The 27101-nt window shown below is 37.8% G+C and overlaps 1 protein-coding gene across 1 annotated transcript in view; it reads left to right on the top strand.

The window, feature by feature from the left end:
- The window catches only part of TSPAN8 (tetraspanin 8), a gene marked incomplete at both ends in the record, with an annotated part of 34804 nt that extends 8316 nt beyond the window's left edge, over positions 1 to 26488 (top strand). The window contains 8 exons of the mRNA XM_082635326.1: positions 6399 to 6461; positions 12291 to 12428; positions 13867 to 13941; positions 14040 to 14147; positions 16894 to 17028; positions 18399 to 18497; positions 20627 to 20710; positions 26435 to 26488. Coding sequence (XP_082491452.1) covers positions 6399 to 6461; positions 12291 to 12428; positions 13867 to 13941; positions 14040 to 14147; positions 16894 to 17028; positions 18399 to 18497; positions 20627 to 20710; positions 26435 to 26488 — 756 coding nt within the window. The remainder of the gene's footprint in view (positions 1 to 6398; positions 6462 to 12290; positions 12429 to 13866; positions 13942 to 14039; positions 14148 to 16893; positions 17029 to 18398; positions 18498 to 20626; positions 20711 to 26434) is intronic.
- Between the last annotated feature and the right edge of the window lie 613 nt (positions 26489 to 27101).

The following is a 27101-nucleotide window of genomic DNA, read 5'->3' as shown; positions in this document are numbered from 1 at the left end:
CTAAATGAAGCTCATGAATATATGCCAGATTTTAAAAGTTTGTTCTGATAAATTTCTTCCCTTGAAATATTTTAAATTGGTTAAACATTGAGATTAGAATATAAACAAAGAAATTCCTATGTACTTTGGCTGGTTTTGCTTTTAACTTTTTATTGTGGAGAACCTCAAACATTCACAAAATAGAAAAGGATAATCAACCCCATCATCCAGCCCCAAAAGCCATGAAACCATGGCCAATCTTTCCTGGTCCATATTCTCATCCACTTTCCCCACCCCATATTATTTTGAAGCAAATCCTGGATATACTATTTCATCTGTAAATACTTTAGTGTATATTTCTAAAAGACAAATAATTCTTTTTTTGAAAAAATGTACCCACAATGTCATCACACTAAAAACTTAATAAGAATTTTAAAATTGATTATCAAGTGTCTATCCAGGGTTCAAATTTCCAATTGCCTCACAAGTGTTCCTCTTTGAATCTGAATACAAACAAGGTCCACGATTGTGATTGATTGGTTGATATATCTTTTATGTCAACTCTCATCTTTAGGTTCTCCATCCATCTTCATCTTTCCCCCACCCTGGAAGTTTTATGTACTTGTGTGTTTGGTTTGTCCTATTGCATTTTCTGTGATCTGGATTTTGCTATTTGCATACCCATGGTATAGTTTAACATGTTCCCTTGTCTTCTGTGTTATCTCTAACTTAGTAGTTGCACTTGGCAGTTTGATAAGGTTCAGGATATTATTTCAGGGGATTGGGTACAACTAGCTTATAAGTGATATTTTGTTCTTTCATCAGGAGGTGTATACTGTCTGACCATCTCACTTTTTGTGATGTTAGTAGCTATTGATGCTTAAGAACCTCAACCCATCAGTTCACTGAGTTTCAAACTGGTGACATACTATTTCTATCATTTTCTTCATTTACTAGCTGGAATACTTTCAATAAGGAGAGATTTAGCATTTACTAATTGGTTACCATTAGTGCCCAGTTTTTATTTTTTAAGAAAGGCAGCATAAATGTTTCTTACTCTTTACTCAACAGATTTCAAAATGATGAGTTTATTTTCTGGTATCATACAACAGTGATAAGCAAGTATTTATTTAACTATCCTTATGAAATAATAGATTTAAATACCATCACAGTTCTTATCCTCATTGATGCGCAATTTATTCCATTTTTGGCCAGTGGGAGAGTCTTCAAGTTGGCTCCTGAGTCCTTTTGATGTGACCCTAATAACTTTGATAACTTCTTCACTATTTGGGATGATAAGATGTTCCAGGCTCACTTCCCTATTTCCTGCCCCAGACCTGGAATCAGGATTTCTCCAAGATATCTGTTTCTAAAAACCTGCAACCAGTGTCTCTTTATGATGCAGAATATATATGGGCCATTTAAACAAACTGAAATATAAATATGCTAATAAATGCATGGCTTCTACTTTAATAACGTCTCAAAGTCTTCAAACTAGTAGCAGTCCTCAAATTATGAAATAGTCAAAATATATCCATGTTGTATAAAAACAGCATACAAAGTGTTGATGGCTGTTTTAAATACATCAGAGGTCAGTATTTCATTAAATAGCTAATGAATAGCTATTCAGTAGCTAATAAGAATTTGAAACAGATCTGAATTTTAAACTGAAATGAAAAAGACAGTCTAGGAAAGGGGTATGTTATAGGTTCAGGATTATAAATTTGATATAAGAGTACAAGGTGAGTTGTGGACATCTGTACAATACTGTACCCAGACATTGTTACTGCTTTCCTGGAGAGCTCTGATTATTTTATGATTACCGTTATCTCTGTTTTTCTGATAATGAAGTCTTTCTGATGTTATGGATTTCAGTTAGATATTTCTGACTTCCCTTAAAAGGCCTTGTTCTTCCCATCAGCATAGTGATGGGACCTATAATCTTTATATGAGACATCTTGAGTAAGAGCAACAGTTGTAAAGACCAATGATAATTTCTCAGCCAACAGGTGACATCAATATTTTCATTCAAAAGTTAGAGCAGGAGTCTGTGAGGTTAGGGAACCATTCCTATTTCTACTCTCCCCTCTACTCCCAGCCCAGAGTTCTCAGCTGGAATTTTATAATCCTTCATAGGAAATTAGCAATTTGTCACATTTCTAATGTTTACTTAAGCAAATATTTTACGGTCCCACTGATGTGGTTTTCTTGTAGACATCCATGGCCTTATGTTTTCAAATGAATTCTTTCTGGTGTAACTTTAGAGAAACTAAGCCTTTGCAAAGGAGGGCCAGATGTTGGAATATCTCTAAAATATGCATATGTTCATTTAAGCTAAACATACCAGTTTCTTTTGTGAGAGAACTTGAGATATGCCACATAAATATGCAGTGATTTCTATTTGTTAGAATTAGTAATTGAAGAAAAATGTGAGAAAGTAAAAATCATTCCTAATCACTCATGCTAGAGTTTGATGCAAATTAGAGTGAATTAGAGGTGCAGTAGATAATAGGTAAGTCATAGGTGCAAAACCTATTTCTCTGAGTCTTGTGTCAAAACAGATAAACTGCCCACATTTTCTTATGCTCCTCTTAGATAAGTCAGGCATGGGAGTGTGTGGATGCTTGGAGCGTCTTAGGGGTCTGGGTAAGCATGGAACACAGGGCCTTTAGCCCACAGATTCAGTGGAACCATTGCCAGAGGTAGAGAGCTGTGGAAAGGCTGGCTCTTTATGAAGGAAAGCAGAGTGACATAACATTACCAAACCCAAATGGGGGAACGTAGAAGGAGCCAAGCTGTAAAGCCAAAGGTGTTAGCAACTGAAGGAAGCCAACCATGAAGAGTTTTGAAGAGAGCAGAAGGAAGTCAGGAATTGAGAGAGTTCAGGAACCAGCATTTCAATGTCATCGTTGTACTTTATATGGTACCTGGGACACTAGATTGGTTGTGCCGAGCGCAATGAACAGAGTTGAAGCAGAGCAGACATAACTATGAGACGGGATAACTGAAAAATAGGGTGCAATTATATTTCATTCTGATTGATGAAATCCCCCAAGATAGACTTGACTATGGCTGAAATGTGTGAACTTTGTAAATACAGTGGTTGCCTGCCACTGTGCAGTCAGCTTGGAACTTAAACAGTGACGAAGACACTGGAGCCCAGAGGCTAAGAGCTGAACCTCAGCTCCTTCACCACCAGCTGTGTGGCCCTGGGGAAATTGGTTAACCTCTCTGTGCTTTATAGTTCCTTATCTGTAAAATCGGGATAGTAGTAATATCTAATTCATGGGTTGTTGTGAAGTTTAGATGGGCTAATACATATAAAGAACTCAGAATAATGCTAAATAAATGTTTAAGAAACAGACATTTCAGCCATCATTGTACAGGCTTTTGTATGAGTCAGGAGCATGAAACCACTCTGCAGTGATGAATAAATTCCAATTTGGATTTTGAAACAGAGGAAGAAATAAAATGGCAAGAATTATGATAAGACAGAATTTCTTCTATCATTAGAAGAATGGAAAGTTGATTTTGAAGAAACAGGCAGACTGAGATTCAAATCCTGAATCTACATTGCTCTGTGGCCTGGAACATGTTCCTTGATTTTTCTTTGCCTCAGTCTCTGCACTTGTTAAACAAGGATGGTAATTTTACGCAGCAGGATCAATGGTGAAGATTAACTAAGATACTTTATGAAAGCCTATGTCCAAGGACTGACACACAATAATAATTCAATTAATGCTGTTTTCCCAATTCCAACAATCATATTGATTTTTAATTTAAAAATATTGGAATCCGGTGTGATAGTATTTTAGTCCTACTCTTATCCTCCTCTGGCCTCATGGGGCAAGGAACCTGTGGGGCTGGAGGGAGATGCTCACCCTGAGTCTGGCCTCCACTCTGGGTACTTATCTCAAAATACAGTCACATTGGGAATTAGGGTTTCAACATATGAATTTAGGGGCACATAATTCAGTCCATAGCATATTCATAAGCAAACATCAATTATGTAATTTCTTAGAATGCTGGCTCAGACCAACTGCATCTTAATTTCATAAAAAGAAGGATGTCCCATGAGAGCTGAGTGGCAACAACAGTGACTTTCTTCAAAAAGAAACCAGAAAGGGGTAGTGGGGAGTAGGCCTAATAAGTTCTGCAGTGTCCACTGATGGCTAACCTGGTGGCATAACATATCAGCTAATTTCCTTTTACAACCTTATCAACAGAAAGAAGGACATACTTAGATGCTTATTTCTTAATTCATACTCCAAATTATTTAAAACATTATAAAAAGATCAGGGGCAAACCCCTAAAGCCAAACTGGAGAAGGGACTCAAAGAACAATTATGATGATCAATCTTATAACAATTGGGATAAAACAGGTTAGTATCAATCATGGCTCTAGACTGATTGTTCTTGATAGAAAACCAATTACTTTTAATTAATTTAATTAGCAAGTTATGATACATTTCTTAAAATATTCTCATTGATAGTTTTATAAAAACATCAGATTAAGATGATAATCACAATAGCTATTCAGATAATGTTATTTTCATTTAAAGCTGAAAGCGAGAGTGACTATTAAGACAAACAATGTAAATCTACCTGTGAAAGGAGAAAAAAGAGAAAGAAAAATATCAGTGAACAAATTGGAAAAACAAAAAATCCAACTGTTATAAAATTACTGAAAATCACAGAGGGTCTCATTATCATTTGATATAAATTCTTGCAGGTTTATTTATTAACAAAGAACCACTAAAATGAGCATTTATCTCCATCTGCAAATGAAATTAGGATTTAGTGGAAAAGAGGAAAAGAAATAAGGAGAGTTTTCAGGCTCTAAAGCTGCTTATTCAAAGATTTGCAGTTAAAAAAAAAGATTTGCAGTTTATAGTGTGTGCGTGCGCACACCTATAAGATAATTAAGTTGTATAGGTGATTTGGTGATTTGGCAAAGAGCTCTTTGGTAAAAAGCTTTGCTTTTTCATTGCATTTGTTGTTTTGCAGGAGTTGAAGCATGTAGTAAGGGTGGGGCTAGATTAGGAGTGCTGCTGGATTTTCACCATGTGACCGTTGTTATCTCTTGGGATCCCAGTTTCTTTGATCTGAAATGAAGGGCTTGAACCTAGATGAATTTTGAGATCTTTTAGGGAGCACAGGTTCAGCTGCTCTTTGCACTCCCTGTTGCTTTCACAAAGCCCCAACTCTACTCCCAAAGCAAAGGTAATGAGAAGCCGGTAAGTGAAACTGATGTTTGGGGGTTTTGGGCATGTGGCCCAACCATGCATGAAAGCAATGATACTACAAAGCCATGGGGTTTGGAGGACTCAGGCATTTCTCTGTCAGAGAACCCTAAGGCCAGAATAGTCTAGAAACTCCTCCAAAGTCTACTGCTATGTCTGGTATGTTACCGAGCTTGTTCTCAACATCTCTATCTAATAATAGATCTTTGATTTTTTTTTGAGGCCACAACATCTATACCTTAAAAAACAAAACAAAACAAAAAGCTGAAAGACAAGGTTTTTTTCTTACATTAAAGTAAAATGTGTTTCACATTTTATGTGTTGGTCTTGGTCCAAATTAAATAATCTGGTAAAGTCATTAAAGGAATTTAAGACTTTAAATACTGTTCCTCATTGTTCCTCTTCTCTGGGTAAGCTTTATTACCTAAAAGAGCTTATTTTGGGCTTCCCTGGTGGCGCAGTGGTTGAGAGTCCACTTGCCGATGCAGGGGACATGGGTTTGTGCCCGGATCCGGGAAGATCCCACATGCCGCAGAGCAGCTGGGCCCGTGAACCATGGCCGCTGAGCCTGCGCGTCCGGAGCCTGTGCTCCGCAGCGGGAGGGGCCAAAACAGTGAGAGGCCCGCGTACCGCAAAAAAAAAAAAAAAAAAAAAGAGCCTATTTTTAAAAGAGCTTATTTGGGTACAAAAAGTGTCGTAAACCCTTGTTGCTTAACTGCAAATTTTGTCAAATGTTCTGCTGTTCCCTGTACATCCCGAATTCTTGAATCTTGAAGGAACGTTTGGTGATTAATCAGTTATTCCCTTCCTTTATGGTCTAAGACAGCTTCTCAAAGACAAACCTAGAGGCCCAATAAGGATATTTTGTCTTTAAACTGTTATTACTTATCTTTTATATGTTAAAATCTAGCAGAAATGCAGTTAAGAGTTGAAACATGGAAAACCATCTTTCCCCTCCCCTGTAGTGGATGGAAAACAGATTATTCTTATCAAACTTTCCAATTACAACAGAACATTTTAGCAATTATCTACACATAAATATGCCTCATTTACGTCTTTTAGGTTGTAATGGTAGAATTAATGATAAACCATCGTTACCACATGGCTAGAGGTGTGCGGAATTAGAGTTGTAGTTTATCTTGGGCGTACTCTAACATTTTTTTCTTTTTTCTGCAGCTATGTGGTGCCTCAATCCTGGCAGTAGCAATTTGGCTACGAGTTGGCAAAGATGGTCCAGAGGTAAATAAATACAAGTTTCTCCACTGCCAAAGTAGTTTATTTCTCTTATAATGATGAAAGCAATGACAGTAATAATAATAAAATATTTCTATAGCATTTCCTTAACTGCCTCATGTAATCATCTGTGCTGATCTGTGATTTTATAATTTAATTAAATTTAATTAATCAAAATTACCCACTATGTGCCTGGCACTGTGCTAGGCATTGATCAATCCTTCTAGAGAATGGAGAAGATGTTATTCCCCTAATAGGAAGATGGCAATGAAAGAGGAGGTGGGAAGGGGCCAAAGCAGAAATTAGCCTCCTTTGTTATTTGCTGAAGTGCAGCCTGAAGTTATCTAGAGGATATAGACTACCTTGCCTCCCCACCAAGAGCAATTTTTGTACAAGGTATTGACAATAATTTGGCTGATTCCCAAGGTGGGGTAGTGATCCAAAAGAAAAGAAGGTGAGAAGTTCTCTTGGAGAAGAAGAATTTGAATCTGTGTTTTAAAGGCAGCAAAGTACAAAGATAGTTGGTAATTACTTGGGACACTTGGTATTGAGGGTAACCCCTTGTAACAGCAAGAGGCTGGTCACCGGTGTAACTCAGCAGTTGACTGGCGATCAAGCCTCCTGACATCAAGATAAGATTAGCATGATCCCCTGTGCCCCACCACACACCGTTCCATGGGTGTCAAAAGTCTTACCAAGATTTCTGCGGGTCTGGAGGAAGTTTAGTTCCTACAATTAATTCTAGCTCTGGTCTTTGGATTCCACACACACTGTCTCTGTTCTGTACCACAGTGTCACAAGTGTGGAAAGAGTGTGTTTGGGGGGGTGGGAGAAGGGTGAGCATGTGGGAGGGTTGGTCTGTCAGTTTCACTTAACACGGTGCCTGGCACCATTTCCTGGCTCCCCTGCTTCCATTCTCCCAGCTCGCTTCTTCCCAGGGGTGTTCCGCCCTGCAAGTTACGATTCTTATCTCACGCAGGGCAGTTACCTTGTTCTTTGTTATCTGGGCTCTTGCCACTATTCAGGCTCACGCTCCTAGGGCCCTTTCGAAGTATTTGCCTAAATAAAGTTTCCCTCTCTAAGAGGAATGTTGATTCCTATTTAATAATTATTAAGATATTATTAAAACAGAAATTAAGGTAATGCATTTCCTATTAAAACTTAAACCACGGTGCAGTTACATGCCATTGGACATAGCCTAGTTGAAAGAAATATTAAAAGCAAAAGCAAATTGACATCTGTTCTGATTCCCTTTTTAAAAGGATTTTTTTTTGGACTTTTTTCCTTGCTCTCTCACTCTGTTTCTCTCCTTCTTTTCCTTCTTTCTTTCCTTCCTTCCTGCCTTTTTCCCCTTCCTTCTCTCCTTCCCTCTCTCTTTCTTTTCCCTTTCCTTTCCTTTTTCACTTTCCCTTTCTTTTATTTTCTCTTCTTTCCTTTCTTTTATTTCCTCTTCTCTCTTTCCTTTTCTTTTCTTTTCCTTAAAATTTGCTCTCTACCATTAGAGAACCCAGAGAATCACAGTGGCAATTCTCTGCCTCTTCATTCTGTGCCTCACCATGGTGAAGAAATTGAATGGGGGATAGGTGTGGCAACAGTTGGTAACATTCTAGTCCATCAGGATTTCATTTGTTGTTTTATAGTGATATAAATATATCTGTGACTTCTTGATGCCCTTGGACTCTGGGATTTGAGTCCTGGAAGAGTATTTGAAGATTCTTAGAATCATTTAGAAGCTGATGTTTGACTTTGGGACTCAGAGCACAGAGATTAAAAGCTATTGATTTAGAGGGTGCTTTGGGCTTTTTAAGATGTGTATGCAACCTGTATTTTATTTTTAAATTTTATTTTATTTCTGTTTGATATGGGAACATTTTACTTCCCCCCAGTGCTTCTGGTAAACAAACTTGATGTTTAGTCTAAGAAATCACACACATTGAATGTATTAAAGAACTGTTGTCCTTGAGAGGGTGTTACTATGAATCTGGGGATAAGAATGACTTAATAGAGCTAGGCAGCATCTTTAGTTACATTTTGACTCTTGTGCTCTGTCAGCCTCTAACCCTAAACAAAAGTCGGTATCTTCCAGGACGATTTTAACCAGCTTGACTTACGTGAAATTGGCTTGATTTATTTTTATTCAAAGTCAGTGACAAAGGATCAAGACTGTGCAGAAAACTGAATTTTACTAGTGGAAAAACAGAGGAAGAGGTTTTAGAAGGAGAAACCTGAGTGCAAACACAGAAAACAAGGATGTCAGGATGTCTTTATGAACATCTTTTAGCAAAGCTTTTGGTGCTAAAGTGTCTCTTAGGGATGCCTTGTTCTCCATCAGGATGAACTCAGCCCTGCATGAGGCAAAATGTATGCACAGCCATCCTTGTCCCAGGAGATCCTTTATAATCCAAAGAAGACCCTCAGCCCTCTTCTTCAAAGTTCAGCCATGTCCCTTACTGTAGAAATTCTCCCCTTGTTCTAAGACACACACAGACAGTGTTCATCCAAGGCAGCTTTTAAAACTCTGCTGTCTTTCCCCTGGAACAAATACCTGAACTCAGATTTCTGTTTCTTTTCTGAATAAGAATAGCCACTTGTTGGGCTGGACTTGAAGCAGTGATCCTCAGGTAGCCAACACATAGCTTTCTGGCCACTCTGGCAGTGGATCACTCTGCCCAGATCAGTCTCAGAGAAGTGCCTCATTAGCTGCCAAATAAGTGCTGGCCACACTATCCAGGTCTCACTGGTAGGTATTTGACCTACTGTTTCTATATCTGGACTGACTAACCAAGTCTTCATAACTCAGCCATTGAGGCTTGAACTGTCTTAGATACCTTAGGGTTTTCCTGCATTGGCCACAATGTACTAGTGAAGCAGTCTTTGATGGTGAGTAGATAGAACGGGGTTACTAATGCTGCTTTTTTGGGGGTTTTTTTTTGTCATTACCTATTTTGACTCAGTTACCATGCCTGTTTATTAACGAAACTGATTTCTTAGCTCCAGTCTTAACAAGCAAACCAACAACAACAACAAAAAAAAAAAACAGAAAACCTGAAAAAGAGACAAAAAGAAAATCTTTAGGACATAACCCAGCTTTCTAAATATGTAAATCGAAACATTGTCTGTAAGCATAGACTCTTAGAGACAAAGGAAGCCTTAGGTATCACAGAGGCTGATACCTTTATAAGTGAGAAACTGGAGCCCAGTAGGGTTAGTTGACTGTTCTATGGTTAGAAACTTAGTTATTTATAAAGACTCTGACTGGAATATAGATTTTGGTTTTTAGTGCTCTTACAACTTTAGCATATTCCTTCCTCCTGATTATCAAATAAAGGTTTTGTCTAGGCTATGAGTTGATATAAAAAGTCTTTAAAAATGTAAAGATCATGAATAGTAGTGTGTGTTTGTTTGCTTGTTTTGTTTTTTATTTTGGTATTTCCTGTTAAAGGAGCTGGTCTACAGGCTGTGCAGCAGATTCCAAGAGGCAGTCTCTGAGCTAGTGTAAGACCTAGTGGTCTACCTAGAAATAGCCCAGTAGATAGAGGTCATAAGAGGTAGATGGACTACACATAGCACTCAAATATAACAGAGGCACAAGGTTTCACTTTTTAATTGTGATTTACTTCTGGACATATCTGTAGAGCAAGAGATAGATTGAGGCTAGGTGTTATGAAAGTGATAAAGAGTATACATGTGGGGGAGAGAAGAACCAAATTATGCAGAATGGGTAGCCCAACCATCATAATGGGCCCTAGGATATTTTCCTCAATATCCTATTACTAAATAGTCAGTCAAAATAAAGAGTTTCTGGAAGACTCTATAGACTATGCTTCCTGGGAAGAAGGAGATAGACTTGATATGGAATATTAGAAACTAGACTTATTTTATTTTTAGTTTAAATTTTTGTTTGTTTTGGCAAATGTAGAGACCTATGTAATCACTATTACAATCAAAATGCAAAGCGTTTGTATTAACTCATAAAAGTTCCTTCATATCCCATTGCAGTCAGTTCCTTCTTTCCTTTATACTCTGCTCAAAGGCCACACTGCTCTGATTTCTATCATCATAGCTTAGATTTACCTATTCTTTTTTATTTATTCCCCAAATGGATACTTTTTAACATTGAAATATAGTTGATTTACAATGTTGTGTTAATTTCTGCTGTACAGCAAAGTGACTCAGTCATGCATATATATTATTTTTCATATTCTTTTCCATTCTGGTTTATCACAGAATATTGAATATAGTTCCCTGTGCTATACAGTAGGACCTAGTTGTTTATCCATTCTATAGATAATAGTTTACATCTGCTAATACCACATTCCCAGTCCTTCCGTTCTCCACTCCCCTCCCCCTTGGCAACCACAAGTCTGTTCTCTACGAGTCTGTTTCTGTTTCATAAAAGTTCACTTGTGTCATATTTTAGATTCCACATATGTTATGTCATATGGTATTTCTTTCTCTTTCTGACTTACTTCATTTAATATGATAATCTCTAGGTCCATGCATGTTACTGCACATAGCATTATTTCATTCTTTTTGATGGCTGAGTAATATTCCATTGTATATATATATATATATATATATATATATACACACACACACACACACACACACACACACACATATATATATACACATACACTACATCGTCTTTATCCATTCATCTGTCTATGGACATTTAGGTTGTTTCCATGTTTGTCTATTGTAAATAGTGCTGCTATGAACATAGGGGTGCATATATCTTTTTGAATTGTAGTTTTGTCTGGATATATGCCCAGGAGTGGGATTGCTGGATCATATGACAACTCTATTTTTAGTTTTTTGAGGAACCTCCATACTGTTTACCATAGTAACTGCACCAACTTACATTCCCACCAACAGTGTAGGAGGGTTCCCTTTTCTCCATACCCTCTCCGGAATTTGTTTTTTTGTAAATTTTCTAATGATGACCATTCTGACCTGTGTGAGATGGTACCTCATTGTAGTTTTGACTCACATTTCTCTAATAATTAACAATGTTGAACATCCTTTCATATGCCTGTTAGGCATCTGTATGTCTTCTTTGAAGAAATGTCTATTTAGCTCTTCTGCCCATTTTTTGATTGGGTTGTTTGTTTTTTTTGTTGTTGAGTTGCATGAGCTGTTTGTATATTTTGGAAATTCATCCCTTGTGAGTCGCATTGTCTGCAATATTTTCTTCCATTCCATAGGTTGTCTTTTCATTTTGTTTATGGTTTCCTTTGTTATGCAAAAGCTTGTAAGCTTGATTAGGACCAATTTGTTTATTTTTGCATAGATTTACCTATTCTTGAATGCCATATGAATGGAATCATACAGCAATCACTCTTTTGAATATGGTTTATTTAGCTCAATGTAATGTTTTTGAGAGTCACTCATATTGTTGAGTCTATCTGTTTGAGGAACTTAGGCTTTATAATTTAAATAATTAAACTGCCATAAAAACATACTTTATGATGCTACTGTCAAGTATAAAACACAAAATATGCAAATCAAAGATCACATCATGGGTGAAACTACCGGTCTTTCTAAGCTTTTTAGAATAATTGATGTTTTAAAAGCCTATTTCATTTCTTCCATCCAACGTCCAATATATCATCTTCAAAAATATAAAATTGGAAACATTATCTGGACAAGTAATACCTCAATAGAATAGAATGTAAGTGCCTCGAAGGCAGGAATTTTTGCTTGTTTACATCCTTGAGGTATCTCAAGGTCCTAGAACAGGGCCTGGCACAACAGTAGTTACCCAGTGGATATTTGTTGAATAAAAAACATCAAGAAAAGGGATTTTCTGTCATTGATCTTTTTCATTTTCAGATTCTCAGTCCTGGGGATGCTACCATTAACCCCTATATTGCTGTGAATATCTTGATTGTTGTGGGTGCTATCATCATGATTCTGGGTTTCCTGGGATGTTTTGGTGCCATGAAAGAAAACCAGTTCATGCTTGTTTTGGTGAGTTTTCCCGACAAATCCCAATACCCAACCTTCAGACTTTAAGGATTATCTCCCATCCCCATTGTCTGTCAAAAGGACTTGCCAAGATTGATGAAACTCTCTCACTTTTGTTTAGAGGGTTTGGTTGTGGAAGCTAATATATTTATCTTAGATTAGAGGATACTGTGAGAGAAGACAAATTTTAGTTATTCATTCAGTCATTCATTCAATTACTAAGTACCTGCTATGTGCCAGATACTGTGCTAAAAGATACATACGTATGAAAACAATTAGAACCCATTAGGGAAGATTGACAAGTAAACAATTAGCAACAGTGAAGGTGGCCCAAGAAGAGAAGGGCAAGGATAGAGAAGGGAACTTTCAAGCCAGAAGCAGAAGTGAATAAGGTGTTTGTATGGGTGAGTGTGTGATGAGCTTTCCAGGGAGAGGACCTGGCAGTACAATGCTAGCATGTTTGGGGAACTGCAAAGCCTTGGGTATGGCTAGAGAGTACAAGGGCTATTTTCAGTAAATAATGGAAGATGGGTCTGGGTGTGGGCTACAGTCAAATCATAGTCCATGCTAAGAAAATTGTAAGGGTGTGAGATAATCAAATTTGTCCCTTAGAAAGCTTCAGGGATAGATTGGGTTGGGATAACCCACAGATATTCACTTTTAACACATATACAGTAGAAAATAATAAATGGGTATAAAAAAATGTTAGAAAAATTCATCAAGTATTTACTAGATAGAAATCTGACATGAGTTTATCAGAGCTCATCTAAACTTGTTTCTCTGATAAAAGTAGTATTGTGTTAGTCCCTGAACAAATAATTTTTAACTGATGGTTGATTATGAGGGAAGGTAAAGATAGAGTTTTAATGGGACTCTAATAGCATCCCTGGTGGTTGCTTTTTGATTAATAAGGCCTCATTTGCAATTTGGGGAATTTAATTACTTGAGGAGCTTGTTTTAACAAAAAAACTAATTTGTGGGATCCTCCAAAAGTAGGATTCAGTAGATCTGAGGCAGATTTCAGGACTCTATATTTATAACAAGACCCCAGGTGATTCTAATAGTGGTAGAGATGTTTTGTATTCAGTTCTGAAGTTTGTCTTGAAGTTTGAGTTTGTGTTTGATGAAGGACGAGAAAGATCATATTCAAATAACTTCATCTAAGTTTTCAAACTTCCCTCCATTCAACATCATACCGATGCATACAGTCCTATCAATCGATTTTAGTTTTAACCATTTTCCTTAGTCAGTCTTTGGAGAAAATGTTTCTGGGTAGTAATGACCCCAATTTTGATTCTTGAGGCAAAGGATGGAATAAATGAAGAGTTAATACTCCAACTGTAATATGATCCCAACTGCAGAAAGAAGCATGGTGCCAAAATGTCCCTAGATGTTACTGAATGTACTGGGTGTAATATATATTCCTTTTCTTTTCTTTCAGTTTTTCATAGGATTGATTCTGATCCAACTTCTGCAAGTGGTGGCAGGTATCCTAGGAGCTACTAACAAATCTAAGGTGTGTACACGTATGATACTTAATAATCTTGGAAAAGTCTGAAAAATTGACATGCTACCTCTGGCATGAATAATTTAACAATACTTTTCAATTTTCAGACTGAACGTGCTCTGAATGAGACTCTCCAGACTAATGTACATCTTTTGAGTGCAACAAATGAAAATGGAAAACTATTCCAGAAAGCCTTTTCTGAAATTCAAGAAAAGGTAATTAGAATTTGTAAGTTATCTGGAGAGTTGGACATAGTTCTCTGTTTACTTAATTTTTTTTTTTTTTTTTTTTTTTTTCTTTTTGCGGTATGCGGGCCTCTCACTGTTGTGGCCTCTCCCGTTGCGGAGCACAGGCTCCGGACGCGCAGGCCCAGCGGCCATGGCTCACGGGCCCAGCCGCTCCGCGGCATATGGGATCCTCCCAGACCGGGCACGAACCCGCATCCCCTGCATCGGCAGGCGGACTCTCAACCACTGCGCCACCAGGGAGGCCCTGTTTACTTAATTTTTAACAGGTGTATTCTTTAAAGATTGAAAAATGTCTCTCCCTTCTGCAGATTTTGACTGATTATTCTGTCACTATGCCATAAGAAAAATCCAGGAATATTTCTAATTTTTTTCCCACCTTCTTACGAAGTTCTGAGGCAGCTTAGGACAGAGATTAAGAAGATATGTTTATGAAAGATTAAGCCTTGATTGAGCCAGATCAATAAGGGTTTTAATGTTTACCATTTAGAAGGATAGTGTGTTTGGGATGCTTGGAGTTTCTCTCTCTCCTCTGCCTCCATGCCCACGCTTCTCTCATAAAATTAATTATAGCTATCATTTATTGCTACTTAGTATGTACCAGATTTACATTCAGTAGCTCATTTAATTCTCACAACAACTCTATGAGATGGATAATATCGTTATCCTCATTATCTTTATTATACAGATGAGGGGATTATGACTTCTAGAGGTCTGACAGCTAACAAGTGATGGGGTTGGAATTTGAATACAGATCTGTCTGACTCACTAATTCTTTTTAATCAGTACAGTAGCCCTTCCAGTATATATGTATGTATGTATTTACTTTGGCTACTTCACTGTCTTCAGGGTGAAGTCAAAATTTGGGCAGGTATTGAAGGTATTCTACTATCTGGATCCTACCTAATATTTTAACTTTACTAAATACTACTCCATGAAGAAAGCACTCTAGTCCAACCAGGTTTGTTTTCTCAGGATCTCTTAAACAAATCTGCCTTCCTGACTGCATCATTCCTCATCCTTGGAATGTACTTACTACTTTTCTTTCTTTACAAATACTACATGTACTTTGAGGTTTGACTAAAGTATTGCTCTGTGAAACTCCTCCCAGCCACATCTTCTTTACTCAGAATTTCCATCATATTAACTACATGTAGCATTTATTTCACATATGTCATAGAAATCCTCCTAATCTTAGAGGGGAGCTAGATTTTACAGGACATTTAACCTGACTTCTCATTAATTGAAGCATTTTATGTTTATGTTCATACACCCTCTAATTAAATATTGAAGAGCTGAAAGTTTGCCCATTTTTGCCCATTCCATCCCATTCCCTTTACATCTAAGTCTGATGATTAATGTGTTCTTTCTTAATTTGAAACAAAATCTTCCTCCCTAGAATTTATATCATTTAGTCTTAGTTCTTCCTTCTGGAATTTCAGAGGAAAAAAAATCTACTCCTACATATTGCAATTTTTTCTTTGAAAATGGCTTCTTGTATGACTTCTAAAAGCTTTGATTTTGAACTTGTTTCTTGAACTATTTATCAGATGACATTTTTCCCAGAGCATTCCCCAGTTCCTATTTGGATAGACCCCAGCTTGTAAAAATTCTGCTTAAAGCATCATTTCCAGGAGCTGAAACCTGATATGATTTAGTCTCTGTTTAACTTCCTCTGTGTTGTGTTTTTCCTAGCTCCCCCAGAGCTGTATTCCTTGATTCTCTCTCCTCCAGGATTATTCCCACTTTAGAGTCCAGATTAATCCAGGTTTAAAAGCAGGAAGAATTTAGGCAACTCAGTTTCTCCACTGGGTGGGACCAAGCATCCTTGATCTTCCCTGCTTGCTGATCTAGGACAAAATGTACTACAGGTAACCACTGGGTCTCTAGGTTGGGTCCTGCATCATACTTGTTGCACGTTGTCCCTGGTATCCAAGGTCTTAGTGCCAACCATAGGGTTTTAAATGTTCTGTTTGATGTAGCACAATTCTGAATTACTTCTGCTCTTGTACACAAATTCTGTGCCTGAAGCTCCTTGGGTTCCCAGGACTATGGTTCTCTTTTATTGTCTATTCTGTCCTTTTTTTTTTTTTTTTTTTTTTTTTTTTTTTGCGGTACACGGGCCTCTCACTGTTGTGGCTTCTCCCGTGGTGGAGCACAGGCTCCGGACGCGCAGGCTCAGTGGCCATGGCTCACGGGCCCAGCCGCTCCACAGCATGTGGGATCTTCCCGGACCGGGGCGCGAACCCACGTCCCCTGCATCGGCAGGTGGACTCTCAACCACTGTGCCACCAGGGAAGCCCAGAAATTTCACTTTTTAAACCTCTCATCTTTTTTGAGTAAAAGTTCTTTAAAGAGACCTTGACTCTCTAATGAACTCTCTGGAAGCTTCTTTTCTAAGACCTAAGAAGCATAAATCTGATTCTGCCCCTCTCTTTTTTCATTAAAAACTAGAAGGTGAATTTTTTATATTCTCTCCAAGTTCTTCAGACTTTTTCATTTGAAACTCTATTTTTTCCTTCATTAACATGAAGGCCAAAATGGAAGATTCCTTCATTTTTGTTTCTTCATTCAGGGAGTTAGGTGAGGTGACTTATACGATATTCTAGTATAAGAAACATCTTAATAGTGGTTTCAGAAGAATGTGATTCAATGTATTGACAATGTTTTTGTCTTCTCTCGTGACTGTTTTTCATATCTACTTTTCATCAAACAGTTAAAATGTTGTGGTTTGATCAGTGGAGCTTCTGACTGGGGAAATAATTTTCAATACTATTACAAGTCATGTGAATGTCCAAGTGCATCAGATTCTTCTTGTATAAAGTATGATGGAAAAACTATTTGCAAACAGGTGAGAACAAATCAAATTTGGCACAGTAAGTGCTTCTGTTGTTTTTTTTTTTCCACAATGAAAGTCTCTACAAAATATTAAATTGCAGCAATTACAATGGGAATCATGATATAAAAGTCCCAGGAATTTCCCAAATAAAAAAGAAATCCTTATTTAAAGATAAAAGTGGATATAAAAAATGAAAGTATTTTATTTCTTCTATGAGTCTGGCATCATTTAAATTCAACTTTAGTAGATCAAAGAAACATTCTACTGCAAGGGGAGGCAAAGTACAAGCTAACAGATAAAAGTTTATTTTGTCCTCTCTTTGGCGACTTTAATCATTATTCTCCTCTATTTTTCTATTTTAACATAGGTCTTAGAAATCTATATTTTCACTTTAATTTTCAAAGTAAAGCTTTCTTTTTCTAATCAAAGTTTCTCTTTCTCAAGTAATTGTATTGGGTGTAAAGAAATAACTTGGGCTTTAGAGGTTTCCACTCTGGTTGTTAAGTATACCTACCAATTTGCCTAATTATTGCTCCAATTGAGAATTTGCCACATGCCTTTAAAGTCAATTGAAAAACTTGGGGGACTTCCCTGGTGGTCCAGTGGTTACAACTCTGTGCTTCCACTGCAGGGGGCACATCCCTGGTCTGGAAACTAAGATCCCGCTTGCCACTTGGCACAGCCAAAAAAAAAAAGAAAAACTTAGGTTTGTCTTTCATGTGTTGTAGATGACATATTTATGTCACTTGCGAATGTTAATATGTGGATGTTACATTTCTTTTTTTTTTTTTTTTTTTTTGGCGGTATGCGGGCCTCTCACTGCCGCGGCCTCCCCCGTCGCGGAGCACAGGCTCCGGACGCGCAGGCCCAGCGGCCATGGCTCACGGGCCCAGCCGCTCCGCGGCATATGGGATCCTCCCAGACCGGGGCACGAACCCGTATCCCCTGCATCGGCAGGCGGACTCTCAACCACTGCGCCACCAGGGAGGCCCTACATTTCTTATTATTGCTTAATTCATCAAATATTTATTGACCACTTCCTATGTACTGGCCTTTTACCAGTTGCTGGTAAATAAACCTAAATAGGGCGCAATGTCTGCACTCACAGAGTGAATGCTTTAATAGGGAAGAGAGAAAAATAATTAGGCAACTTCAATCCAGTGAACTATTGGTATTTCTTGGATAGGACCAGGCACAAGATATGATGGGACCCATTTAACTCAGTCTTTGGGGTTCAAGATACAGCTTCCTGCAGGACATGATATGTCTCTTACCATAGGGCTTTACGTAATTTGTTCCTTCTGCCTGGAAGGAAAGTGTACAGAAATGACAGTTGATATTAATGTTTCATTTATTTGCTGTTATTCTTCACTGCTTACTAGGTGTCAGACAGACCTTTGCTGGAATCAGACATGCTTGTGGACCCTCTAGGAGATTATAGTCTAGATGAGAGAGAGATACGTGAAAGCTATTATAGTTCAGTGAGTTAATTTCTGTAATCCCTAAAGAATATTTTCAATCTAGCATTGGTTTAGTAATGGCTACTGAGGTTAATTATATATTAGGAAATAGAAAGTACCTCAGGGGAAACGTCTCACCTGTTGACTATCACATCCCTTTTACTAATTTTATCAAAATAAAGGAGACTGTTCTGAAGGGAAATTGCTGTTACTAGTATTTAAAGTAACACATGGGGGAGAAGTTATCTATCAGATTACAGAGCTACCATGTCTTTTCATCATCAAAGTAATATCACTAAAATTTTTCATTATTAATTTTTATATTCCTCCCTTCTTTCCTCCTCTCTATGTAATTTTAGTGACACAATATCCACAAGAAGGAGGGGAAATAACTATGGTGTAAGAAAATGTAGTTTCCACTTAGGATAATGAGGAAATTAGTAAATTAAATTGTAGATTGCTATCTGTGTCCTGTTAAAGATTCAACTCAAAGATGTGTTTCCTCAGGATAGATTTTGAAATGCCCTAGCATTATCCTGAAAAATAATAGATATTCCCTCCAAATTCACACATAATTCAGCTGAAGATAGACTTATGGCTGCACCCGTTTCCCAAAAGGAAGATCATAAATTCATGAAAGACTTCCATCTGCCTTGTGTCACTTGCAAGAAGTCTGGAAAAATAAGAAATCTGGAATGGCCATAATTCACATTCTCTTTTCCCCTCCCTTTTGCCAAGATAACCTGGTTATCTAGAGGGGGAGGGGGGAGAAAACCCCTAAAATATAATGAATGTGACTCAGTAGATACCATTAATCTCATAGTTAATCTTAGATGAGGTAATAATTTCCTCTAATGTTTACCACTTTGGATCAGATGAGAATGGAGAAACCCATTACATTCAGGAATGAAGGGGAAGAGACTGTCTTAACCTCACAGAGAACTTTTATTTTATTTAACAAATAGCAATATTTTGTTAGCCCTTTGCACATATAAGACCATCATAGGGATGATATATTTTCTGGCAATACAGACAATAACACTATTAGATTGTATGTTATTTTTCCGTTTTTAAAATTATTCATATAATTTACAATTGTTGAAATTTTTAGGTCTTGTCTAAAATATGTTAAGCTTGAAATTTCATGCTGGTTTGAATAAATGTTTAAAAATGTGGCAGAGAGGCAAATTTCTAAATTCTCTTTTTTGTCTAAAGTAAGAGCATAACAGTGGACATAATGATTTTTTTTTTCCTTTTTAAGGTAAAAATAACCCGGACACATATTAAGGGATTTTTGAAAAAAAACTTGTTTTAAAAATGAAAATGTAGGGACTTCCCTGGTGGCTCAGTGGTTAAGAATCCACCTGCCAATGTAGGGAACATGGGTTCGATCCCTGGTCCAGGAAGATGCCACATGTCACGGAGCAACTAAGCCTGTGCACCACAACTACTGAGCCTGCACTCTAGAGTCCGTGAGCCACAACTGCTGAGGCTGTGTGCCACAACTACTGAGCCTGCACTCTAGAGTCCATGAGCTACAACTACTGAGCCCGTGTGCCACAACTACTGAAGCCCGCGTGCCTAGAGCCTGTGCTCTGCAACAAGAGAAGCCACTGCAATGAGAAGCCTGCGCACCACAACGAACAGTAGCCCCTGCTCGTTGCAACTAGAGAAAACCCGCAAACAGCAACGAAGACCCAACATGCCAAAAAATAAATTAAAAAAATTTTTTAAATCATTAAAAAAAATGAAAATCTGCACTATAATTAGCTGAAACCTCAACAAGGGAACACTCTGCTGCAAGTTACAAACCTAAAAAATACACGGTCATGGTGATAACAGCTCTAAAATGAACAATCAGAAGTTAGGATAAAATGAGTATTTATAACTAAATAGCCCTAGATTCAGTAATTAGGTAGTTGAAGCAAAACTTTGTTCCTCAAATGCTTCCTAATGTATGAACAAACCACAACAGTTATAACCTTTCAGAGGGGGGAAGGAGCTTGGAGTGGCGGGAATAATCCAATTCCTTTCTGTTGAGTATGTTCCTTGATAGCAATGTAAAAAGTTAAACCAATAAATAAAAATTTGTACTGTACTAAAATAAGGTCAAAATTTGACTAAAAGTAATTTTTTAATGTTTTTAACAGTCATGTTTTTCTTTGATAAGAGGCTTATTTTCAAGACGTCTTTCCATAGTTATTGGACTAGCGTTTGGACTGGCAGCTGTTGAGGTATAGTATTATCTTGTATTATTAATTCTTTGTTTATTCCCTTGTTTGCTCATTAATTTTTCTAACAAATATTTATGAAGAGCCAAATAAAAACCAGGTTCTTCAGAAAAGCACTGGGTACCAAGTGCCCAAGGCCCAGCATCTGCCTCTACTGGCCTTGGGTCTGGGGAGGGGATTATAGTCTTAGGAAATTGGCAGGACAGAAGCTATTATTTCTGAATGATCTGTCTCCTGGGGGAAGAAGTTGAATTAATTTCCACACAGTTCTTAGTCCCAGATATCCTTTTCCCATTGAAAACTAGCACACGTGTTAATGTTTCCTGAAGTTAGAAGAAGCACCAAACAAAGTGAAAACACAAGCTTTACAAGTTTTTAATCCCTCTTTCTGATTTTGAAACAGAAAATAAAAACTGAGCTCAAGAGTGTCGAGAACTGTTTTCCTGCTATTCTAGTCTAGAGAAATCTAACAAGTTCTAAAAGCTTGTTGACTTTGATTTTCTCACTGTAAGGACTATGGACTCACTTGGAGAAGTTTTTAAGGACGCTCTGCTTGAGGTTTCTGCATTTACTCTCATCAATTTGATTACTGACTTTGAAAAAAAAATCCTGTGTAGGATTTTTATCTTGCTAGACTCTGCTGGCATGGTGTTTTCAGAACCTGAAGGATTTTTTTTTTTTAACGTGGCCTGAAATTCTTTGCAAAAAGATGAAATAAAACTATTTCAGGGAAGTGTTTTTGTAATCATCCCAGATCTTGCTAATTTAGATATCAAGTGAGTCAAATTCACTCACCAGTCCACGTCAGGGCATTGGCAAGAATCCTAACGTTGTGAGGGGTCTCCCTAGTTAACGCCTCTGCGGGCTGGTTTCCTCAGCTAAGTGACTTCTACTTCACTCTCATGAAATATTGTGCAATGTTCTCCTTGGGTTTTCCGGTCGCTTTTACCTCTTACTTGTGCCACATCACTGTCAGAGAGTAATTTTAGCTGAGATTGAAGCAATTTAGTGTCCTAAGTGGCCTTTTAGGTTACCGGTGGAATTTCTCAGCCAACCATAAGAGAAAGGGCTGGAACTATGAGAAGCAAATTGGGCTACAAGCATGACCTCCTTGTAGCCCAAACGAATAGGTCCAAATATGAAGCATTTTCTGTTGGTAGATGCGGCTGTCTTCCTTTATGTCCGATATATGACCAAAGTCAAATGGTGCTGTGCGTTAGGTCTGTTTCTCTCAATTCTACCCACTGTAAAATGTCCTTTGTTTCTCTGCTTTGTATTTTGGGTTTATGCTAATTTAGAAATATGAGATAATGGCTGTGGATGTAAGTGAGCAATCACACATATGTACTAACACATCCATAAACTAAAACACACACATGTGTTGGTAAAGTAGACTTTAAATGAGCCAGCTCTAAATGAAGTATTCAGGACTTCCCTGGTGGCACAGTGTTTAGGAATCTGCCTGCCAATGCAGGGGATAGGGGTTCGAGCCCTGGTCTGGGAAGATCCCACATGCTGTGGAGCAACTAAGCCCGTGCACCACAACTACTGAGCCTGCGCTCTAGAGCCTGTGAGCTACAATTACTGAGCCCATGTGCCACAACTAATGAAACCTTTGTGTCTAGATAGAGTCCATGCTCCGCAACAAGAGAAGCCACTGCAATGAGAAGCCCGTGCACCGCAACTAAGAGTAGCCCCTGCTCACCGCAACTAGATAAAGCCCACATGCAGCAACGATGACCCAACACAGCCAAAAATAAAACAAATTTATTAAAAAAAAATAATTGAGGTATTCAATGTAAGTGTCAAATTCCATCTTAGACTCAAATTCAGACAATTGACTTTGGCCACAACCCACAGATGCTTTTAAGAAGCTTCTCAAAAGCAAAGCCGGGGAAAAAAGGACATAATCAGCTGGGAAGATTGATGTCTCTCATATCACAGCCAAAGACATTGCCAAGAATCTAAAGACATCTGATGGAAAATAAGGTTACAAGAGGAATAGCATTTCAGTATTTTATGAAATTGGTATACTCCATGTGTTTGTTATATATTTAGATATTCTATTGGTTGTTCTAAATATATATATATATATATATATATATATATATATATATATATATATATATATATATGAAAATACCTTACTGAAAACCTTTCATAGAGGAATTTTTAGGTATAGAATTTACATGGTAATATCACAAAATATAACCATTTCAAGTTATGCCAGTTAAGTGTGATTTCTAGACTTTATGTAGATATGATAAATAGTTGGTTCAAAGAACTGTTTGAAATTTTTTTTCGTTCACTCTCTCAATAGAAAATCTGCCCTCCCTCTGGGATTTGAAGAGAAAGAAAAATTATTTTGTATTCCCTCTCATTTTTACTTAAAAAAATAGTTTTGAAAATAGTCTATAGCTAAGATAGCTATTCTATAAAAACGTATCCAAAAAATGTCCATCAGTCTGTCTTACAGTCTTTTTTTTTAAATTTCCATGTCTCAGTCTGTCAATAGTCAGTTTTTTTTTTTTTTAAGATGTTGGGAGTAGGAGTTTATTAATTTATTTATTTATTTTGGCTGTGTTGTGTCTTCGTTTCTGTGCGAGGGTTTTCTCTAGTTGTGGCAAGCGGGGGCCACTCTTCATCACGGTGCGTGGGGCCTCTCACTATCGCGGCCTCTCTTGTTGTGGAGCACAGGCTCCAGACACGCAGGCTCAGTAGTTGTGGCTCACGGGCCCAGTTGCTCCGCGGCATGTAGGATCCTCCCAGACCAGGGCTTGAACCCGTGTCCCCTGCATTGGCAGGCAGATTCTCAACCACTGCGCCACCAGCAAAGCCCTGTCTTACAGTCTTAATACTAGTTGCCTAACACTTAGGCCCGTCTACATTCTCTTTTCCCCAACTTCAAATTCAAGAAAACATAAAGATATATAGACAGAAAAATACTTCTAATAAATATTTTTAAGAAGCAAATATCTCCCTGCAGAAAATACATTTAAACTATCTCCATAGAAAAATATCATATGAAAAAAAACACCCTCTGACGTTTACACCTTTGGCGTTAGTCTGTTTAGGTATAGTCTCTGATGGAATGGCCAATAGTTATTGTGAAGGCTCTGTTAAGAACATATACCTGAGGTATTCTTGTCAGGTAGGATGCTAGAAATCTATGCAAAATGCTTTATTTTGTAAGAAAATGTTATCTATAGACACTGGAATTCTCATTATTCTGCATTAACCAGACTATCATATCTCTCCTTATTTGACTGCAGCAACTTACAAGCACAAAAAATGATCAGCACTTTCTCTCCTCACTTTAATTAAGAAGAAGAAGAAAAAAAAAAGCCATTGACACTGATAGTCACCACTTTGTAGGATAAAAGTTATCCTGACAGGAGGTCCCAGGAATGGACCCAGGAATGGTCCCAGGAATGGAGCAGTTAAAAGAGAGAAAAAATAATTTTACATTTTTTAGATGGCTTCAGAATATGGGGAGCGTGTGTACATTACTTAGCAAGTTTATCCTGAGTCTTAGCATACATTACTATAGGATGAATCTCTTAATTATTACCTATTTTTACGAACAATGATACATTTTCTTTTCAGAGGCAGTGAAATGCAAGAAAGTATGGTATTAACTGTCTAGTCTGCTGATGCAAGCTGGGCTTCTATTTCATGGATGTAACAGTGAAAGATGATAGCTGCCTTATCCCACTGTTTTGCCCATTTTCGTTTTTCTTTCCTGATACTCATCTCCCAGACTTAAGGCTTGGGACCAAAGCAAAAGACTAACTTGTAACATTTTCTCCGGTCATTCAAAAAGAATGACTTCTAGAACATTCTGAATGAAAGTCATTATTTTTGCAAAGAATTGGTGTCAATATTTTTTAAGATTTTTTGACTTGCACTATTTTTATTTTTATTTATTTATTTTTCCTGACTTCATTTTTATTTTATTTTTTTATTAGTTTCTGCTTTATAACAAAGTGAATCAGTCATACATATACATCTGCTCCCACATCCCTTCCCTCTTGCGTATCCCTCCCTATCCCACCCCTCCAGGCGGTCACCAAGCACCAAGCTGATCTCCCTGTACTATGCGGCCGCTTCCCACTATCTATCTACCTTACGTTTGGTACTGTATATATGTCCATGCCTCTCTCTCGCCTCGTCACAGCTTACCCTTCCCCCTCCCCATATCCTCAAGTCCACTCTCAAGCAGGTCTGTGTCTTTATTCCTGTCCTACCCCTAGGTTCTTCATGACATTTTTTTTCTTAAATTCCATATGTATGTGTTAGCATACGGTATTTGTCTTTCTCTTTCTGACTTACTTCACTCTGTATGACAGACTCTAGGTCTATCCACCTCATTACAAATAGCTCAGTTTCATTTCTTTTTATGGCTGAGTAATATTCCATTGTATATATGTGCCACATTTTCTTTATCCATTCATCCGATGATGGACACTTAGGTTGTTTCCATCTCCGGGCTATTGTGAATAGAGCTGCAATGAACATTTTGGTACATGTCTCTTTTTGAATTATGGTTTTCTCAGGGTATATGCCCAGTAGTGGGATTGCTGGGTCATATGGTAGTTCTATTTTTAGTTTTTTAAGGAACCTCCATACTGTTCTCCATAGTGGCTGTACCAATTCACATTCCCACCAGCAGGACTTGCACTATTTTTAAAGTCTTTATTGAATTTGTTACAATATTGCTTCTGTTTTCTTTTTGGTTTTTTGGCCATGAGGCATGTGGGATCTTAGCTCCTGACCAGGGATCGAGCCCGCACCCCCTGCATTGGAAGGCGAAGTCTTTACCACTGGATGGCCAGGGAAGTCCCTCAATATTTTTTTTTTTTTGAAGGAAAACATATTGGGCAGCGTTCTCATTTGAAAGTCATTTCCGGGAAAGAATTAGTAAGCAGGACATCTCCGTACAGTAGGAGCACTGGAGATGACTCAACATAAATGGCATCTCATCCTCTCCCTGACTCCCCTCAGAGGAGGCTGGTGGAGAGGAAACTTTCTATCTGCAATACACACAGGTTCTGTCATTTCTACATCAAAGCCACAGCATGCCACTCACCAACTTCAGAGCCAATTAGGGCAAGTGCTGGGGTCCCTCATTCTTGGGAGAGCCACTTAATGAGATGGAAATTATGCCCCAGATTTTCAGCTGTACATTTTCACTTCAAAGAAAATTCCTGAATGATGCTATTCCCCTTCAATTTAGAAGCTTTTTAAGAAAAGGGTTACTTTTTCTTTCATTCCTCTTGGCGATGCCTAAAAATATGGCAAGAGAAATTCTAGACTCCTTGATTTTTATGTGGATGATCTAAACCAGATGATTATAAGCTTTTCATAGAAGCAGTAGGCATCTTTAGACCCAGAGGCCTGAGTTCCACAGAGTTCCATGGCCATGCCCTACAGAAGGGTGTGTGTATTCCAAAAGGGTGGGTTGCTTCAGTGACAGCTGCTACTGCACAATCAAATAGGGCCAGTTAGAGGCAGACTGGTAACTGAAAACCCTGATTGAAACACAAAACTACTGAGTGCTTTCTCAATGTTAGAGTCTCTAATTTCCCAGGAAGAGAGATGACTTAGATAAATAACATTCGAATTGTCAGTAGCCAGAATCTTTTCATATACAATGTTCTTTTTATTTATAATACATCTAGTGTTTTACTTTAAATTCCATGTTAATCCTCTTATTTTATTTTCTAGGTACTTGGTCTGATATTTTCTATTGTCCTGTACTGCCAGATCAGGAAGAAATAAGTCTGTGGATGTGTCAAGTCATCATCGGTCAAACCCCTTTAAAATTTTGCTTCGGATTTGTAACTTTAAATATATGAGTGCTGTGTTAAGAGCAGCTGTCCTATTAAAATGTGTCATTTAGCTAGATCACAGAGATCTTCCAGTCATATTGAACATATTTAAGATTTCAGGGACACAAGGAAATTAGATGAATGTGCATTTTTCCTCAAAATAAAAGTAACATTGTTTACATTGATGCTTCTTCCTGTCTGATCTTTGTGTTCAGGTAGTACTGTGCTTAAAGCATTCATCTGGAGCCACCCAGTGGAATAATAATCTCTAAGTAACAGGACCATAGTTAGTTAAGGCAGTGCGTCTAGGCTTTTCAGAAGCAACACTCTGTCTTGCGTGATGTATCAACCATGGGTGGTAAGATCGAATTAAGCCTCATGTTGGAAGGTTGAGAGTGGCCCAGCTAAAAGAGTCACCGTCTCTTGTCTGTTTATGCCAGTGTCTACTAATGTTGTTTCTTTTTCTCTCTGTTGTGAGGACAAGAAGATCTGAATGCTGCCTTTCCAGCCATTGAATCTCTGGTACGTCTCTGAATCTTCCTCTGGGAAATAGTTATAAGTGC

This window comes from Mesoplodon mirus (genome assembly GCF_964341445.2).
Source record: "Mesoplodon mirus genome assembly, chromosome: 11".
NCBI lineage: Eukaryota > Metazoa > Chordata > Mammalia > Artiodactyla > Ziphiidae > Mesoplodon > Mesoplodon mirus.
This window is presented reverse-complemented; position numbering and strand designations above follow the sequence as displayed.